This window comes from Anastrepha ludens, chromosome 3, assembly GCF_028408465.1.
Source record: "Anastrepha ludens isolate Willacy chromosome 3, idAnaLude1.1, whole genome shotgun sequence".
Taxonomy (NCBI): Eukaryota; Metazoa; Arthropoda; class Insecta; order Diptera; family Tephritidae; genus Anastrepha; species Anastrepha ludens.
The window spans coordinates 105,676,141-105,695,896 of NC_071499.1; the positions used below are offsets into that span (position 1 = coordinate 105,676,141).

The following is a 19,756-nucleotide window of genomic DNA, read 5'->3' on the forward strand; positions in this document are numbered from 1 at the left end:
CAAGAAATGACGCCCGAGCGAGGTAGAGAACGCGAGCTAAGGGAAAGAACAATCGGTTGTTCATTGCCATCGGTAGCGCCAATGCGAGCAAGTCGCGTGTCTAGAATTCGGAGTTTAATACTGTTTCTCTTTAATATTGGGTTGGCGAACAAGTTCATAGCGTTTTTATATTTTCTGTTCCTTTACAACGTTACCACGTTTGGCAAAAGGTAAGTATACATTCGATAGAACTCTTTCTACTCTACAAAACTATGTCACTTATATTTTTGAGTTATTAATTTTTTCAAAGTTTTGAGGCTTAGAAACGAAATACCCAAGAGGCAAAAATCAATACTTTCGACACCTGCTCTTCTTTGCTGTTCATCAAGGTCAAAAATCTGCCGAAGCAGTCCAAGACATTTGCGACGTGCATGGGGAAGGTGTCAAGGGAGAGTCTACAACACTGAAATTGTGAAATATTGTGCAAAGTTCAAAAATGGAGACTTTTGCGTCGATGACACGTCCCGCAGCGGAAGGCCTTCTGAATTCGATGAAGAACGTCTCAAATCACTTTTGAAGGAGACTGGTCCCAAACCAGTCGTGAATTGGCAGAAAAAATGAACTGCGATCATAAAGCGATTCTCAATCACCTTCATTGAATGGGATTTACGGAAAAACTGGAAGCCCGGGTGCCTCACGAGCTCAACGAAAAACAACAAAGAAAGTCGACTCAACATCTCGCCCGCCATCGAGAAACACGCGGTCACAAACAAGGCTTTTTGTAAAGAATCGTCACGGAAGTTGAGAAATGGTGCCTATGCATCAATGTGAAGCAAAGACAGGAGTGGGGGGCTCCAAGAGATATGCCAAAACCGAGAGTCAAGCCAGATTTTCATCCAAAGAAGATCATGAATTGTGTTTGGTGGGACTGGGAGCGCATGGTGCACTGGGAAATGCTCGAAAAGAATGGCACGCTCAACTATGAGCTCTACATTGCCCAGCTACACCGCGTGCATGAGGCTATTCGACTGAAAAGACCTGATCGACATGATCAAACCATACTCCTTCATGACAACGATAGGCCCCATGTTGCACAAGTCATGTAATCGGCATTCACAGAGTTCGAATGGGAGGTCTTTCAGCATCTGCCGTATTCTCCGGACCATGCACCGACCGATTACATCTTTTCCGCTCTCTGTCAAACCATATGAAAGGTGTTACCTTCGATAACAAAGAGGTCCTTAAAAACTGGCTCAACAACTGCTCTGATACCAGACCAGACGATTTTTGGCGGAACGACATCCGCAAATTGGTCGAGAGGTAGGAAGAGGTTGTAAACAGAAACGGCGAATATATAATTGATTAGCTTATTGATATAATTATTGTTTTTTGTTTAAATAGAAGTCTTCGGTAAAAACACTACGAACTTATTCCCCAACCTTGTACAATTTTCCACAACGCATACGATAATTTTATGAAATGAACCAATAATAATAGTTTCCACCAATAATTTGCTCTTCAAGAAATACGCAACTCAAAATTTGTCATTTTAAGATGTTTATTGAGAGAAAAAACAAATCTTTAAAAATATTTTTTATTGTTTTTAAAACTTGCATATGAATCGCATAGAAGCATTCGAGATACTAAGAAGACCACTTAAAATTCCATGGACCGACCGTATCGCCCATTCTTAAGTACTTCGAAAAGAAAATAGCGATAGAGAGCTTCTGTGGTGTATTAAACGCAGAAAAGCAACCTTCCGGGGTCATCTATGCCGAAGTTATAAGAATAATCTCGTGGAAGTTATACTGCCATAAAAGATTGAAGGAAAACGAAGCATCAGAAGAAAAAAATTATCCTGGTTGCGAAATATACGTCAGTGGAACGGAGTCCAAAATATCGGGCATCTCTTGGAGCTGGCCCTAAACAGAGACATTTTTTAAGTATTTTAAATAATTTTATAATTTATGAATGTGTATTTATGCGTTTTTTGTAAGCAAATTTTTTATTATTACTGTATACTTTTATTTTTATGCACTGAATTTTATTCATTATATTTCATGCATGAACGCTTACATTCGGTAATTGATTTTTTGAATTTTGATGAGTTGACTCGGTTTGACTGTGTTTATGACCTGTTGTACAATGGAAATTCAAGTTGAAGGTATGTAAAACATGTTGAACGTTTTCTTATCTTTTTTAATTATTATTTGATGGGTTTTCAGACCGTACGAAATACGTACTTTAAAATTTCCCCTTTTTTTTTTTATAAGAAGTTTGTAAAGTTTTAACTAAGTTCGCACGAATTCGCACAAATGAAACATACATTAAAATATTCTTACATATGTCCTCTTTAAGGAAAAATAGTTTCCAGCTGCGATGACCTGCGACTGCGCTTGATATAGGGTCTAATCTGTACCTATGTGACTCATCTACGAGTAAATGTTATATTTGTGGTGCGACACCTAAAGAAATGAATGACGTAGAAAAGTGTAGAAACAAACAAGTAAACTCCAGTAGATTTGAATTTGGTTTATCACCCCTGCATTCTTGGATTAGATTTTTTGAATACTTTATTCATGTTTCTTATAGAATCGAATTTAAAAGGTGGCAAGCACGTTCATCTGAGGAAAAAGCACTTTTAGCTAAGAGAAAGGAATTCGTTCAGAGGGAGTTTAGAGAACAATTAGGCTTGATAGTTGACAAACCGCGAAGTGGAGGAAGTGGCACCTCTAATGATGGAAATACAGCACGAAAATGTTTCCTTCATTCAACCATATCATCCGAAATCACAGGAATAGACAAACACGTTATAGACAGATGTAGTTATCTCCTACAATGTCTTTCATCTGGTTTTAAAATTAATTCGAATAAATTCAAAATATACGCACTAGACACTGCTAAAATTCTAGTTAGTAAATATTCATGGTATAATTTACCTGCATCAGTTCATAAAGTGCTCATTCATGGGTCGGAGGTAATCGATCATTGTTTATTATCAATTGGAGAATTATCAGAGGAGGCAGCTGAATCATGTAATAAATTAGTGAAACAATTCAGACGTGACAATACCAGAAAGCACTCAAGAACTGTAACTAACACGGATCTTTTACACAGGCTTCTTCTTAATTCCGATCCATTTATATCTAGTCTACGAAAATTACCATGTAAAAAGAAATCTATGATGTCAAGAGAAGTGTTAGATTTACTGAGTTAAAAGTTTTGTATTTCTAAGTGCATTAACTTTTTGGAAAGTGAATATTTTATTATTTTCATAAATAAGAATAAGTTAACTCATCCTTTCGGAATTTAATGTTTTTTTCTATTACTGTTTATAATTTAAGATTTATGCAAAACCTTAAACGGAACAAAAAAATTTTATGTAAAAAATGTGTGTACCTAATTTTCCTTTGACTTTTTATATTAATTATATATTACTTTATTATATATTATTATTATTATATCTTATATATATTCTTATTATATATATATTACTTTTTATATGTCTTAATGTTTTTTTAACAAATAAAAACATTTATCAACTTAAAAACGTACTAAAAAGTCATTTATCACGCCAAAAGTTCCTATGACCGCTCTTCCTACGCAGCGGGACCACTGTGCAGTGGATTGAATTGAATTGAATTTAGTCATTGTAGTAAATATTTCCGCAAATTTTGTACTCCATTCTGTAAGATTGTAATACCATAGGCTGAAAATGCTGAATAAATTGGAAATTAAGAGTTGAAAGTGTTTTAACTTCAGCTCATATCGCTGCATTTTTCGCATATCCTCGGATGTGCTCGAAAAGACAACACGTAAAATACCAAATTGTACCTTTAGTAAGTGCTTACACACACGGACAAAATTATTCATACAACCATTAGTTTTTTTTTTCATACAACCATTAAATCGGTCAAACGCTGAATCGAAGTCGTTTTACTATCTATAGCATAATAAAGCGTTTTAAAGGGGAAACAAATCTTAAGAGCACACCTCATAACGGAAGACCTCCCAAATTGACCCCAAGTGATGAACGCCATATATTAAGAAAAATAAAAAAGAATCCAAAAATTACATCAACGCAAGTAGTAGCAGAAGTGCGAGAAGAGATCAATAAAGAAGTCCATCCGAAAGCAGTTCGCAAGGCCTTGAAACGTGCCGGGCTGTGGGCAAGAAGTAAGTTGAATTTATGTGTCAAACTTCGCGGGATTAAAATTTCGCTCTAGTTATTTTTTCATGAGTTGGCAGCACTGTTAATAACATCTGGGCAAACTTTCATGTGAATGTCATTATCAGTAATATATTTACGCTTGTGTTTACCAAACGACCAAGAGTGCATTTTTCGATTTTTACAATGTCTGATTTGATTGAGCAGAGAAGTGCCATCAAATTTTGTTTGCGGAATGAAATTTCGGCTGCGGAAACGTTTAGCATGTTGCAGAAGGCATTTGGTGATTCGACCATGTCGCAGGAAAATGTTTATAAGTGCTACAAAGACTGCAAAGAGGGTCGAGAACGTGTTGTTGACTTGGAGCGCTCCGGACGACCATCGACGTCAATAGATGACCAACACGTCAATAAAGTGAAGGAGTTAGTGCTCAAAAATCGTCGGTTGACTGTTAAAGACCTTACTGATATGATCGGAATATCAGAAGGATCTGTGAAAACCATTTTGAAAGGCCATTTGGGCCTACGAAATGTCAAATCTCGTTTGGTACCGAAAACTCTCAATTTCTTGGAAAAAAGTCGTCGCGTTGATGTGTGTGAAACAATGCTTTCAGACTATCAGGACAAGCTCAAATGCATTATTACGGGAGATGAAACTTGGATTTATGCTTACGACCCTGAAACAACCGACCAATCAAGCGAATATCGTGCTAAAGGCGAGGCCAGACCGAAAAGAGCACGTCAAAGTCGTTCAAAAATAAAGGTCATGATGACAGTTTTTTTCGATTTTCGTGGTGTGGTGCACTATGTCTTCCTTCCACCTGGCCAAACTGTTAATAAGGAATATTATTTGAGCGTTATGCGTCATTTACGTGAAGCAATTCGTCTAAAAAGACCAGAATTATGGGCCAACAACTCTTGGTTTTTGCATCACGATAATGCACAGTCTCACATTGCACTCGTTCTTCGTGACCATTTCGCCAAAAATTCCACGCATATCGTTCCGCAACCACCGTATTCGCCTGATTTGGCTCCGTGTGACTTCTGGCTATTCCCAAAACTCAAGAGACCACTCCGGGGAACGCGTTTCGAGTCGATTGAGGAGATAAAAGCTGAATCGAAGAAGGTGCTGATGGCTATACCGGAAATGAATTATTTGGCATGTTTCGGGGATTGGAAAAATCGTTGGCATAAGTGTATTTGATCGAGAGGGGATTATTTTGAAGGGGATGAAATTGATTTATAAGAATAAATAAAGATTTTTCGTTTTACAATCAAATTCACCTTACTTTTTGCCCACAGTATAGTTCGCGAATGGCTCGAAATAAACCACTCATCAACAAAGTTAATAAAAAATAAGATGATAACGTTCGCAAAGAAGTATAAGAATACGTCACTTGACAGTTAGAGCAACGCTTTTTTAGCGACGAGAGTTCAACATTGGTCAATCAGCTGGAAGGATTCGAGTCTGGAGAAACCCCAATACCGAATTCTATAGAAGCACTGTCGCACCTCCTGACACCATTACACCTCCGCGATTACTTTTCGATTCTTATTTGTGCCATGATAATGCCATGAATCCTATGCAAATTTGATTTCAAATGACTTTTGTTTTCAAGCTAGCGCAAATTTGAAGAAAATATACCGAAACTAATTATTTTGCTTGATTTAGAGCAAAGACTGCGGGTAGAGGAAAGGTAAGGTAACGATTTTTAGTAAATTTAATCCAATTTTAAAAATGATTGATTATTTGTAGGAGTTTATTGATAGTGCTGAGAAACTCATTTCGCGATGGACAAAATCTACCAACGATGCGGTTTCTTTGGTGGACTTTTAGGGGCCTCAAGTTCATATTAGTTACCCCACAAATATTTCAAGTCGTGATATTGTGAAAGAAAAGTGAAAAATACAACTTTTGCATTTAGTGGAAGCTGTTTTTACCAATGAAATTCAATAACAAAACTTTTTCATATGCATTATAACATATTTCATTTTTTTTTCATTCCTTTTTAACAAAAACGTTAGGTCACAAGCTAGATTTTTTTTTTAACTTTTGTTTAAAGGTAATTCCAATGTATCAAAATGTTTAAGCTGGAAATAAAAATACTGCAAATAAGCATCTTTTTTTGGTAAGAAATATTAATCATTAATATTAATTATACATTGATGCATACGAGTACAGTGGATCCCAGACAAGGTGTTCCTGTGTTCGCTTTTTCAATATTTACTAATATACATTTTTCATTTACTATTGTTTTTCGTTAATTGACACGCCCTTAAAAAGCTACCAACAACATGCGCATACACTCACAAACAACTTTGCTCACGTTAAAGCTGCAATATAACCCGAAAAACTGTACAGAAAAAACTTGTAACTATAAAAATAAGAAAAATTGTTTTTGGAAATATCCTAAAAGCTGTGACAGTTTTTTAAATAAAGTCAGAAAAATAATTTTAACTCAATATGCGTAATGCACAAAAAGTTAGAATAAAATGTGAATTAAATTAGAAAATTGAAAATTGAAAAAAGTGAGTTAAATTTAACAACTTCAAAATCAAGTCGCAAACACAAGAAGATCAAGGATTCGACTTGACATTGACTTTTATAAAAGTAGAGTTCAGCAATAACCATATAAATCCAAATTCAAAACTTTGTGCAAATTAAAATTCATCAAATTCTTCAATTTTTTAAACAAAATTTTTAGAAACTTTTCGGGTATATAGAGTTTTGAGGCCACGCAATTGTACGCGCACTTGCACGCTTGCCACGAACCTTCTCCAATTTTTCACACACAAATTGTCAGTAGAAAGAAAATTTTCATATGCAAGTATTTTGATGGAACGAAAGTGTAATTAAAGCGGAAAAAGAACTTTTAATTTTACGTTTACACAGAACGTGAATCGAACCACTACACGCTTTTCTACTATTTTCGATACAAATTACTTAAAAACAAATGCTAAGAGACTTGAAAATAAAAGCAAAAAAAATTACCAAGCCAATTATTCTTCATTCCCACGACAGTCGGTTTTACGTAACCGGAACGACCCAAATTTTTATCCGCCCAAGGACTGTCACTTCAGCATTGCCCGTATATGCATGGGAAATGTTTATGCTGCTATAATAACAACAACAACAAATGTTAAAACCTCGCGTACAAGAAATATTCGACTTTTTTATTCACTCCATTGAATGTCCATAAAATCGAGCGTCTATGTAAAAGAGCGGGTACTGTATTTCACTACTGCGTTTACCTTGAATTCCATTTGTTTTTGTTTGACTGGTTTGTTACTCTTATTACAAATGCATCATACATAAAAAGCATACAATACATACATACATCCATGCATACTATGTACATTCCCCTCTGCATATTTTTACATTCCCCTCTCAATGTTTTCTATTGTGGAAACAATAACAATAATAGTGTGTGCAGAGATGTATGAATGTATGTGCATAAGTATGTAATTATAATTTTAACAGCTGTTCGTCTTGATATTGGCCCACAAGCAGAGATTTTTTTTACGCTATTCCACATAAATTCGTTTAGCGCGGCCGCGGTTTGTGGTTACAAAAGCCGAAGTTCTATTGACTCACCTCATTGTAATCGGTTGCTGTTTATTAAAGCACTGTAAATACTTTTTGTTAACTTTGTCAAGTGTTAAATTGACAATATATTTTTCGAAATTACTTTGACTAATTGTTTTTTTTTTATTTATTTTTATTTACTGAGAGCCATTTAACCGCTTGCCTGTCACGTTAACAAACAGCTGCGCATTTATATGGCTTGAGAGCTCCTACGCGATCGAAACTCTACTGAATACTGAATAAGTTTAACGAATGTCGGCAGAAGTTAATTGAAAGTATTCGTGATCATAAAACTACACCTGATGTGATAGCATTTACACATTTTAACTGAGTAATATATATTAGCTACCAAAGCAAATGCATACAAAGTGATAGCAGCGGAACTGCTGAGTTGTATTTTTTTGTTTTGTTTTCTTTGATTTATAATAATTTTGCGCACATATCGGTTGTATGTGACAGCATAAATGTATTGAGATAGATAAGACATATGTACATATAGATGTATCAAAAACACCTTACAATATTGAGAGGAGTCGATCTAGACGTGTCTCTCCGTCCACGCGTCCGTGCGCAGGCACGATGCCCCGATCAAAAATTTACGTTGTTCATTGAAATTTTATTACCCTTTATCGAAGTTAAGTTTTTGTTTAAAATGCAAAATCGGTCAATGACCACCTTCCATATAACGGTAATTATGAAGATAGAAAAAGTTAAGTGAACTCGAAAACTCCGACGTAACTAACATTTTGTATAATAAACGGGGGAGGGGCACCTTTTGGGATTTTTGATATGTGTGCCTCGACAACTCGCCCCAACTTGGCATACAGATTGCTACCCACCCACTTAAGTACTATAGAGATGGGTTAAAAACCACGCCCACTTTATATATTAAGACTAAATTTTCATTCTTTCCGCTGATATAAGTATGTACATACATATATCGGGTGTTTTTAAGAGCTTGAGAACTGAAAATAATAATAAAAAAAGAAGTATTGCTGGAATGGATTTTTTTTTGTAATCTGGTATTTAATTTCATCAACTGTAGAATATTCCGGTCGAATATCATCAGCAACAATGCGCTGTGGAGATTAACGAATGAGGAGCCTATGGCAAATCAAACGCAGAAAGTGGCGATGGATAGGTCACCGCTTGAAACACAGATGCAGGCATTCCAAGAGCAAAGTGCAGGTTTGCCCCGCTGGATTCCACGTAGACCCCAGAGCCGGAGCCATGCTCGGTCCTGGAGCCATCCGTAAAAATGCGAAAACAGTGTTTGCCGGGCTCATTTTCTGAGTCTTCCCACAACTGAGTCTCTGGTAGCACTACACTGTAGTCACATGCTTAGAAAACCACGAGATAGCATCACGACAATGGCACTAGACTGGAACGCGCAAGGGAGCAGAGCTCACGGTCGGCCGAAGACCACTTAGCGAAGGTCGAAGTTGCGCGAACTAGCAGATGCCGACATATGTAACATGGGACGGGGCAAAAGCAACAGCCCAGAATTGTGTACCATGGAAGAGTCTTGGTGAGGCCCTATGCTCCCGAGCGGAGTGAACAAAAAAAAAATAAATAATTGGCGCGTACACTTCTGTTAGGTGTTTGGCCGAGCTCCTCCTCCTATTTGTGGTGTGCGTCTTTATGTTGTTCCACAAATGGAGGGGCCTACAGTTTCAAGCCGTCTACGAAGGGCAGATATTTTCATGAGGAGCGTTTTCATGGCAGAAATACACTCGGAGGTTTGCCATTGCCTGCCGAGGGGCGACCGCTATTAGAAAAATGTTTTTAAAAATTTTGCTTTCACCGAGATTCGAGCCAACGACCTCTCTGTGAATTCCGAATGGTAATCACGCACCAACCCATTCGGCTACGGCGGCCGCGGAGTGAACAAGGATATACAAAAATATATAACTTCATGGCACTAAATTTTTTGAATATGATAACCGGCATATGTCTGTCACGGCTACGAGTTAGATAGTTCTTTCGATCAATCCAGTTTTTGAATACTTTTTCCAATAAATTTGGTCGTCTTGCGTCAATAGTGGCTTGCAATAAATCGCTCTTTAAGCGCGCTGTATGGCAAGTTGCACCGTCTTGTGGGAACCAAAAGTCGCCGATTCATTTTCAAAACCAAAAATTCAGTCAGCATGGCTCCATAGCGCTCGCAATTTACCGTAACGGCAGCTCATTTATCATTCCGAAACAAATAAGAACCGATGATGCCGTCAGTGCTCTATAAACTTCGCGAACAGGTTTTTTTTTTCAAAGTAAATTTCCACAAATTGGGGGAGTTTTTCTGACGTTAATCGATTCATGATGACTTACCAAACTTTACTGAACAGAAATACACAGAAATTCACCGTTATCGATGTCGATAGTTTTCAAGCAGCTAAAATACAACCGATGTAACGGGATAACTCTCATTTATTTGATTCCAAAAATTTGCTTTGTAAAGTTCATTCCATATCAAATATGGCATTTTCTTATTTGTTTTATTGTTGTTTGTTTACATTCTGTAAAGTAAATATAAGTTTTGTTTTTGTACTACTGCTATCCCCTTGTACTACTGCTATAAATTCGCCTTGACATCTATTGAATTCAACTCTCTGTGAGGTTATACGAGCACTGCATGTTAAATTGTCAAAGAAAAACAAAGAGAGTGATACGGAGACAGAGCGCAGCGTTAGTTTACATTTACTGCCTAACCGTAAATGGATCTAAAAAAATAGTTAGGAATTCCCCTCTGTGAGACATTTTTGTGCCATATGCACATTTCAAGCTGAATTAGTTCCTTTTCTTCTAGTATATCTGTTAGTGCAAAGCAAACACATACACATGCATCCACGTACATCCAAATTATAAAATTACTGACTTTAACCCTTAAATGCATTTCTTTTTAATTTTTTTATTAAGTTTTCATTGCCATTAGTTACTGGAGTTTGTACAAAACAAATTAATATTGCGTTACTCTACTTAAATATTATGAAAATAAATAAACGAGTTTGTTTTTTAATTGACCAGGTCTTGTGGCTTTTTGCGCTTGAGCCTTCTCCATTTATTTGTGTCAACAAGAATGGATGCCTCTGTGTTTATGTTTTTATTCAGTGTATATTTATGAGAATTGGCTATCTTCTTTATTGCATAATTTTATTTTATATTTAAATAAAAAATAGTTTAAAAAAACTAAAAAACACTCTTTTATTGCTAAACGAATAAAATAAATTTTAATGACAAAGGGACCTATAATGAAGTAATAGCAAATCGAACGATCAGTCATAGTCAACTACCTCAGAACAGAATTATAACAAAAACTGACATACAAATAGAATAATTCAAATTAGAGTTAAAAGCGTGGGATGCTTGATATAGTAAATATTAAATCATTCTATTGGCAACTACCTATGTATAGAGGGTTATGAAAGTGAAGCAAAATGCAATTTTTAATTTCAGAAAATGAAGACAAAACTAAAAAGATCTCTTTTTTTAGATTTACTTCGAAATGAAATTTTTCAAAGCTGTTGCTTGTCTTATTTATTAAAGTGTAGCGATACTGGACACATTTTACTCCAGCATACATCCAGGCATTTTGCAACTTCCGTGGGAGCCAATATCCAGCACTATCTGTTCGCATTTCCTTTGGCGGAATATACTGTGTTGGTCTTCGGCGCTTCTTTTCTTGAAGCTCGCTCCCTCTCAATGCTATTTTCAATACTAAGTAGGACTTCCACGAATACTGAACATTTCAAAGGCTTAGCCGACATAGTCAAGAACTTCTAGTCCATATAAAATGAACTTAAGTTACTTATACCATGCACCACTAGGTCGTTTGTCGGAAAAAAAAAACAAAATCTTACATTTTACATATGTTACTATGGTACCATGTATTGAATTCGTTTAAAATTAATTTTATATATTCTATAGCACCAGTGATGAACTTAAGGGGGGGTAACGTTAATTCATGGAAAAAAGGCACATTTTTATGATTTTTTTTTTGATGACACAGTTAAAATTTAGTCGTCAAATCTTTTACTACATAAAATTATAGCATTTGAAGTATATTTTGTGAAATTTTCATCCAAAAATATTTAAAAATACGGCAAAGGCAGAAATTATTCGGATGCATCTCAAAAAAAAGTAGTTTTGCGGTGCCCCTCATAACTCGGTGTTAAATCATCTGAAATCAAAAAACCAAAGTTATTTCGTTAGATAATCGTTTTCTCCGGGCAACGCCGAGGATTTTTTGAAATTAAAAATTTTTTTGATTTTTGGGAACACGTTAAAGTCAAAAACACGATTTTCGCGTAAAAAATCGGTGAATTAGTTACCGTAAAAACAAAAGTATCAACAAATTCGAAAAACATCTACAGTGCATCGGTGCAGTAGTTTCAAAGTTATGAGGGGCACCGACTTTGAAAACGTAAGTTGTGGGAAAAACGCTTTAAAGTTTTAAATACAAAAAAAATCAGAGTAGGTAGCAACACTTACATGGCTGTATCTTTGTAAGTTTTGCTCCGATTCATCTAAAATTTTCACAGAATATTCTTGAAGGGTTCTTCATTTAAAAAATCAAATAAAAAAAATGCAAAAAAAAAATTTTAAAACGTAAGAAATGTGCACCAAGTTGCATTTATGCTATTTTTCGCTAGAACATTTCAATTTTCTTTATGTTGCTTGAAACTGAGTTTTAATGTTAGCTTTACACCCAAGTAATTATATTCTTTCGTTATTGGTATAACTTCGCCGTGAAAAAACCACTTTTCTTTTTCTGCTATTCTACCGCCTCTCCGAAAAATCATTATAGCTGACTTGGATAAGTTAACTTGCATATTCCACTTTTCGCAGTATTTTTCTAAGTTGCTTATCATTTTTTGAAGAGCACTAACCTCATCTGCCAATATGACGATATCGTCAGCATATAATAGCAAACGGATATTTACGGCTCATCTATAAAGAGTCCCCCCTCCAAGCAGCCATTCAAGTAAAGAGCAAAGAGCAAAGGTGAAAGCAGGCACGCTTGCTTTACTCCTGACGATATTTTCAATTTTTCACTCATTTCATCTCCTACTTTTACTATCGAACATGTAACAAATTTCAATAAAGTTTGCCATTTTGGTAGATATTCCTATTTCACGAAGCTTGCATAGCAATAGTTGTCTAGGGACAGTATCAAAAGCGGCTTTAAAGTCCACAAAAAACGCGTACACTTTTTTCTTCTCCCTAAACTTAATAAGGGCAATTCCTGCTAGGTTATATATGTTATCTACGATTGAATGTCGCTTTCTGAAACCTGCTTGAAATTCTGTTACAATATTTTTATTTTCTACTCAGCTTGTGAGTCGCTCATTTAAAATACCCATCATTATCTTTGCAACACAATTCATGAATGAGATACCTCTATAATTGGAGGGAGATTTCCCATCGCCTTTTTTAAAGAGCGGATATATCAGACAAGTCACTAGCCACTAGCCATTTTCTGCTTCTCATACTAAGGCGATATCTACCAATGAAACTGTCCACAATAGCCACTCTACCCAATATGTAATGTGTTGTAACGCACGATAATTTCAAATGTTTGGCCGATCTCATCCTCCTGTTTGTGCTGCGCGGCTTGATGTTTTTTCCACAAATAAAGGGGCCAAGGGACCTGTTGTTTTACTATATGCCACCTGCGAATGGCAGATAATTTTTTAATTCTAATGCGAAACTTTTTCAATGCAAAAATAGGTACACTTGGATATTTGCCATTGCCTGCCGTGGGGCGGCCAATATTAGAAACAACTTTTCCCTATCATTTGGTTTCGAACCCGCGTACTACCGAATGGTAATCACACACCATCCCATTCGCCTACAGCAGCATGTAATGTCATTTATTTATTTCATAATTTATTAGCACAATAATAAAAATATCAAAATGTAATATAACATACATGAAAACCCATAAAACTAGAAGATATTACTACATACTAGACTAGGATAACAAATCTTATAGTGCAATATCTCGTAAGAGTGAACGCAAGTAAGAACACAGAACATTGTTGAAGTTGCTCTCACCTAAGTTGCGGATCGCACTGGCGAAAATCAGTTTTGCAGATAGTTAGATAGTTGTACAAGTATTTAGGCACAGTCGAGATCATTCAAGCGAACCAATTTTGTCAATTTTTTTTCATAAAGATAGTTGGGCGTATCCAATATATAAGAAAATTAGTCAGAATAGAAAAATACAGTTCCTCGCTTTGATGTATTCAAATATTTCACGTGCAGGTAACCACGATTTATCAGCTGGAGATCTGCTCGTATTTCGCTAGCCATACACTTAGCTAGTAATCCTTTTGAGTACTACTTATTGTGGGCATATTGAGCATCCAATCGACTGTAGAATAGTTCGAAATAACAGATTATTTGCCAGTGACTGAATAGCTGCCGTCAAAGTAGCAAAAGTCATAAAATTACTGCTTAACTGCACAGCAGCCATTCTCTTAAGTCGAATACGAACTTCTGCTTCTGACAAGAATGATAGGTTTGCCAGCTTTGCTCTTTAATTGTAGTGAAAAAGAAAATTGTAAGGGGAACTTCGGCTGCCACGTCATTGGGGAGATTCAGCCAAATTATGCACGATCATTTCACATGCATTCACACACTCGTCCAATCAGCCATTGTTCAATAGTAACGAAGCAATATGAGTGGAGATTGTGTTGATTTTTTCTGTATATCACTAACACAATTCCACAATCATTTCACACATATTCACACACTTGTCCAATCAGTCGATGTGCAGACAGCAACGAAGTGTCATCGGTTGATTTTTTTCGTATATCAACAACACAATTTAATTTTTTTTTTTTGTAAACACATCCCAAGTGGCGTCAACCCACGAATTGATTCTGCCAAATTCGTTTAGAATCGAATAACGGTCTGCTAAAGAGCACACATATTTCACCATGTGCTTGTGAGAATTTGTCAGTTGCAGTCGCAGAAAAAGCAAACAACGAGTGCTGAAAGAATGGGAATTACTTCGGCAGTCTCAACCTTCGACAGTTTTTATCAGCTTTTAGAAACGTCCACTATTTTTTTCTGCTTTTCTACTGCAAGTAGGCAAAACAAAAGCACAGAAAATATAAATGCCGAATAGAAAGTAAAAGAAGTTACCACAAAACCATCAACAACAGCTGCACTGATATAAATATATATAAATATATATAAATATTTTTTTGCTCGCAGCTTTAAAAGCTGTGCTAATTTTTAAAACTAAGCTTGTTGCCATATGGCAACAAATTTCTCGTAAGGTGTTAACTTGCATTAGATTGTAGAAGTTTATTTGCGATTGAAACCAATACAAAACATTTGTTGCCATATGGCAACTTTAAAAAAAAGCACTTAACATAAAAAATAAAAAAAAAAAATTATTTTTATTGTTATTGATCCTAAAATAAATACTCAGACAAAAATTTGGTATTTTTGGGATGGCGCATTAAAAAGATGTAGCGAAAGGGTTAAACGGAAAACTATTAAAGCGGCTGACTGCCGAAGTACTTTGCAGTCTTTCAGCGATGGTTTTTGCCTGGTTTTGCTAAATGATGGTAAGGTTCCGCAATCTCTTCATCATCGCAATCTTCCACGAGACTTTAATTATGATCTTCTTTCTGAAAAACAAAGTGTCAATCACCCAAAGAATCGGTTTTTTAGTCTTTGAAATAAAAAAAACAAAAAAACTACTGATTCTTGTGAATGTAAGATGAACTTTATTAAAAGAATTATGGTTTCGTGTGAATACTTTAACCTTTTTTTTATGTGAAATTTATTAAGTGTTTAGCCCTTTACATTTTTAATGAGCATATTTCTGTATTCGGTGCCATTTTTAATAAATTCCTTGAGTTTTGCTTCGTAAATGAACCTTTCCATTATAAAATGCATATTTGGGCTAAAATGTTGATATCTTTTGTCTTATGTTTCGACCTTCGCAAAAAAAGAACAAAAACGCAAGCCCGCTTGGTTTCAATTAGTTGACATTATCGGGCATTCACTGTAAGTCAATTAGCAAATGCCAATGCATCAAAAAAGTGCTGCCAAATTATAAAATGCATCATGCAACTTGTGATTTACTTGCAACTTCAGGCATTGACACAATTTTCTTATTGTCACATTAATTTTAAGGTTATGCTGCACTTTTGCAACAGAGAGAATTTAACTCGAATCCCATGTCGATGGGCGTTCGTGTCCGACCCGTTTTCATGACACCACTGCACGGTGCATGTTTCATACCATTTTTTTATAATAAAATATTATTAAAATAAAAAAAATGTAAAAAATCTCTTCGGATATAATTAGTTAAACCATAGAAGAACCTTATGCATTTTTTCTAATTTTCGGTTGGCGTTATATGGTAGAAATAAGCGCCGACCCATCGACATGGGATTAGGGTTAAGGGTTAGCAAATATAATATAATTTTTTAATATTGCGCCTAATGGTATGCAAAATGTTTACCTAACTCTATGCAAAAAGGTTAAAGCAGCACAGACATAGAGTCACATGCCATTTGCCATTACGGATCTGTAACGGGCTTGAATATGAAAACAAATCAGCTGTTTGCTAAATCGTCTAAATTTCATTCTCATTAAATCATTCATAAACAAAATGGTGCGGAAGCGCTAGAGATTCTGGATGAATCACCACTCTAACCAAAGCATTCATAAGTGCCATCTGTTTGCCTTATTACACAAATTTAAAACCTTATCATGGTCAGGTGAATTAAAACTATGTCAAAATTTCTTAATGTATAAAAAAGTTCTGAGCACGATAAACGCGACGGCCCACTTACCGCGACAGTTCCATTTTAAGCATTGCGGGTTCCGTAAGCGAGAAGACTTCAGTGACAGTCAGGCTGCATTGAAGGTCCTGGAGAACGTGAAGCAAACCTCAAAGATTGTTCAAGAATGTAAGAAGAAGCTCAATTCTGTCGCAAGACAAAACACGCTTGTACTTATATGGGTTCCGGGACACTCCGGTGTTCAAGGAAACGAAATTGCCGACGAATTGGCCAACCGTGGATAAGCGATGCCCCACAGGGGCCAGAGCCAATAATCGGAATCAGTTCCGCAGGAATCAAGAATTGGATCAGCGATTATGTAGGCAATCTACATAAAGAGCGATGGTCCGGTCTAGAACGCTGCAGAACTGCAAAGTGTTTTGTGACAAGTCCGAACAGAAAACTGTCAAACTTTCTACTAAAACTTAGAAGGAAAGACATTCGGTTGATGGTCGGCATTATTACACGACACAACCCATGGGGTCAGCATATGACCACCATTGGAATCATCGAGGACCCGGTATGCCTGTCATGCTTGGAGGAGGCGGATAGCACTGAGCACTTTCTCTGTGAGTGTCCTGCCTTTGCTAAACACGGCTACGAGTTTTGGGTTCCGATGTCATGAGAATGAGTAATATTCGTTTTCTAAAACTCGAGGATATTTACAGATTTGCCAAAGAATCTGGAAAATTCTCACAGGACCACCTATCTCTATCTCTGTCTCTATTCTTTCCTATCTCTTTCTCTGATACTTTTCTCCTTCCCTCCTTGACTATCTTCCCACTTTCCAGGGCTTTAAATACAATGGGCTCTTTAGCCTGAGTGTTTTAGGATCCACCAAATCTCCTGGTGCTCCTTGGCTCGACCTTTTCAAATTTCAATTTCAAGCGAGAAGAAATCGTGTTATCGCGACTCCTTAATTTTCCCCATTTAACGATACTGAATCAGTAGTCGGTCCAGATTACAACTTCACTGACCTAGAAATCACAAATTAGATTCAAGACGATGCCATGCCTACCATTACAGGAAACCATGACGAACCTATTGAATTATCTGCAACAAAACCACTTTTGGTGAATGAATGGTCATTTGAAAAATTAAATTAACAAAAATAAATTAAAGTAATATAATTAAAGTACGTAAATGCTGCAAACACATCACATAACTTAACATTTGTATCCAATGGGCCTTGCAAATGGCAATCATACAGCAGCAAGTTAAAATTTCAAATTATTTTCCATTTAATTCAATTAAAAAGTTTCTGGTTTGCAAATAATTATTACTCTATTATTGTTCACTACACTTTGATTCAATTTTGTACTCCATTACCGCGAAAATTTTCACCAGCTTGTGTTTTTAATTAATCGCGAAAATTAAGCTTATTTGCCACGAATAGTTCTAATGCTGCATTAACACCAACGACTTTTGATTTGTTTAAAATATGGCCTACTTTTAGGCTCACTATATAAAATACTAGACAACATTTGTTAAAGCAGCTGTTTTATTGTAAAAATTAAAACAACAAATATTTGATTAGTATGAAATTATGTCCATATGTAGGTATGCATGCATGTATGTAGACATGTATGTGTGTATGCATACAATAATAATAATAACCATCAGCTGTTTTCTCTTATTCAACTAACAGCAGCGATTATTTATTGGTTGAAGTGGTAGACAACGAATACGACGCTACTAAAGTATTTTGAAAACGAACTTTCGAAGCTTACGGTTGTCAAGGCAGTTTGTATGTCGGCATCTACTCATCTAGCGTCATTTGGCATACTGATTAAAGAACTACATATGTATGTATGTACATATGTATTTTTTTATGTTTCTCTTTCAACTTTTTTCAAGTTTTGTTTAACTAATATAAATAATTCATAAGCCAATAATAGAAAATACAGTTATTCCGTTTAAAAATAACACAGAAGTTAAAAGCAAAAATAATATATACATATGTATATGTACATATGTCAAGGCGAATTAAGTACTATAGGTTACAAAACAGTTACTGTATTTTTCGCGATTTTGACAAGTCTGACGATAGGTCCCTTACCAATTCAGAACAAACAAGAGGAAGAGCAATTAAATGTTTCTGAAAATTCATGGAATGGCTTCTTAATATTGTGATTTATGAGATTCAAACTAAACAAGCTAATGAAACTGAAGTGCCGAGTGTTAAAAGTGTTGTAAAAGCTCAAAGTGAATATAAAGCCTCCAAATACAGTTTTATGCGAATGATGACGTGGCAAGAAAGTGTGTGTGTGTCGGTATAATTGCTTGTGAGTTTGGTTGCGTCCGTTGCTTTCGCCTACTCTTCCTCTTCACAAACAAGTAATTCTCCTTCCTTTCCGAAGGCTCAAACTGGTATTTTATTATCCTTGTTTGTATGTACACTTCAAACACAGCTGTCAAGAAGGTCTTTTTACATTTGCAGTTAATAGCTTTAAGTTATAAAAGTTTTAAAAAATTAAACGTGGATCAGTACTTCTGCTAGGTATCTGAATATAATTCGGAAATTCATCGAAATTCCACAATGAAACTTTCAGATATTACTGGGCGTGGTAGGGGAGATCGGGGATGGTTGACTAACTTTTGACTTAAGCTCATGTATCTCTGATGTTTAATTTAATATATTTACATAACAAAAACAACAATTGCTACCGATAAAAGAACTATTCAGGTACCTAAAATACTATAATATGACCTATATATTCACTATTATAATACTTATTTTGCTGATGTTATAAACCCCTGACGCTTGGTCAACCTACCCCATGTCCAGAGCAGGTTGACTATATGCATGGGGTAGGTTGACTTAGGCAGTAATTACTATAAATTAAGAGGATTTGTATAAAATAAAACACAAAAATTGAGTAAATGATAGAAACTTTTTAATTAAAATGGCAAACTTAAATTCAAGAACCTTTTTCAGGTCACAAAGAACTTTGATAAATCTAACAAACAATCTTTAATTCTCTCACTTTAAATCTTAAAAAAGAACTTAAAAATAACCATAAGTAAGATTAATTCTTTCTACTTTCTTTTCAACTTTAATTGTAATTTTAATTATTGTAATAAATCGCTAATCAAAAATCACATTGCCCTTATATTAATATTATTCAACAAACCTAATCTAACCTTAAAAAATATTAACATTCTTGTAATATAGACTATCATAAACAATTTTAATCTTTTATCAAAACAGAAAAAATAT

General features: G+C 35.5%; 1 protein-coding gene and 1 long non-coding RNA gene across 3 annotated transcripts in view; one reads left to right on the forward strand and one right to left on the reverse strand.

Moving 5' to 3' along the window:
- Positions 1–7,976, reverse strand: part of LOC128858687 (scoloptoxin SSD14) — a 45,176-nt gene extending 37,200 nt beyond the window's left edge. Inside the window, exon 1 of the mRNA XM_054095154.1 lies at positions 7,742–7,976. Within this exon, the coding sequence (XP_053951129.1) occupies positions 7,742–7,746 (5 nt within the window). The 5' untranslated portion in view covers positions 7,747–7,976. The remainder of the gene's footprint in view (positions 1–7,741) is intronic.
- Positions 7,977–18,089: 10,113 nt separating this feature from the next.
- The window catches only part of LOC128858688 (uncharacterized), a 37,812-nt gene continuing 36,145 nt past the window's right edge, over positions 18,090–19,756 (forward strand). The window contains exon 1 of one of the 2 annotated variants that reach the window (XR_008454049.1): positions 18,090–19,222. This is a non-coding gene — a long non-coding RNA (uncharacterized LOC128858688). The remainder of the gene's footprint in view (positions 19,223–19,756) is intronic. The other variant, XR_008454048.1, reaches the window with a different exon arrangement.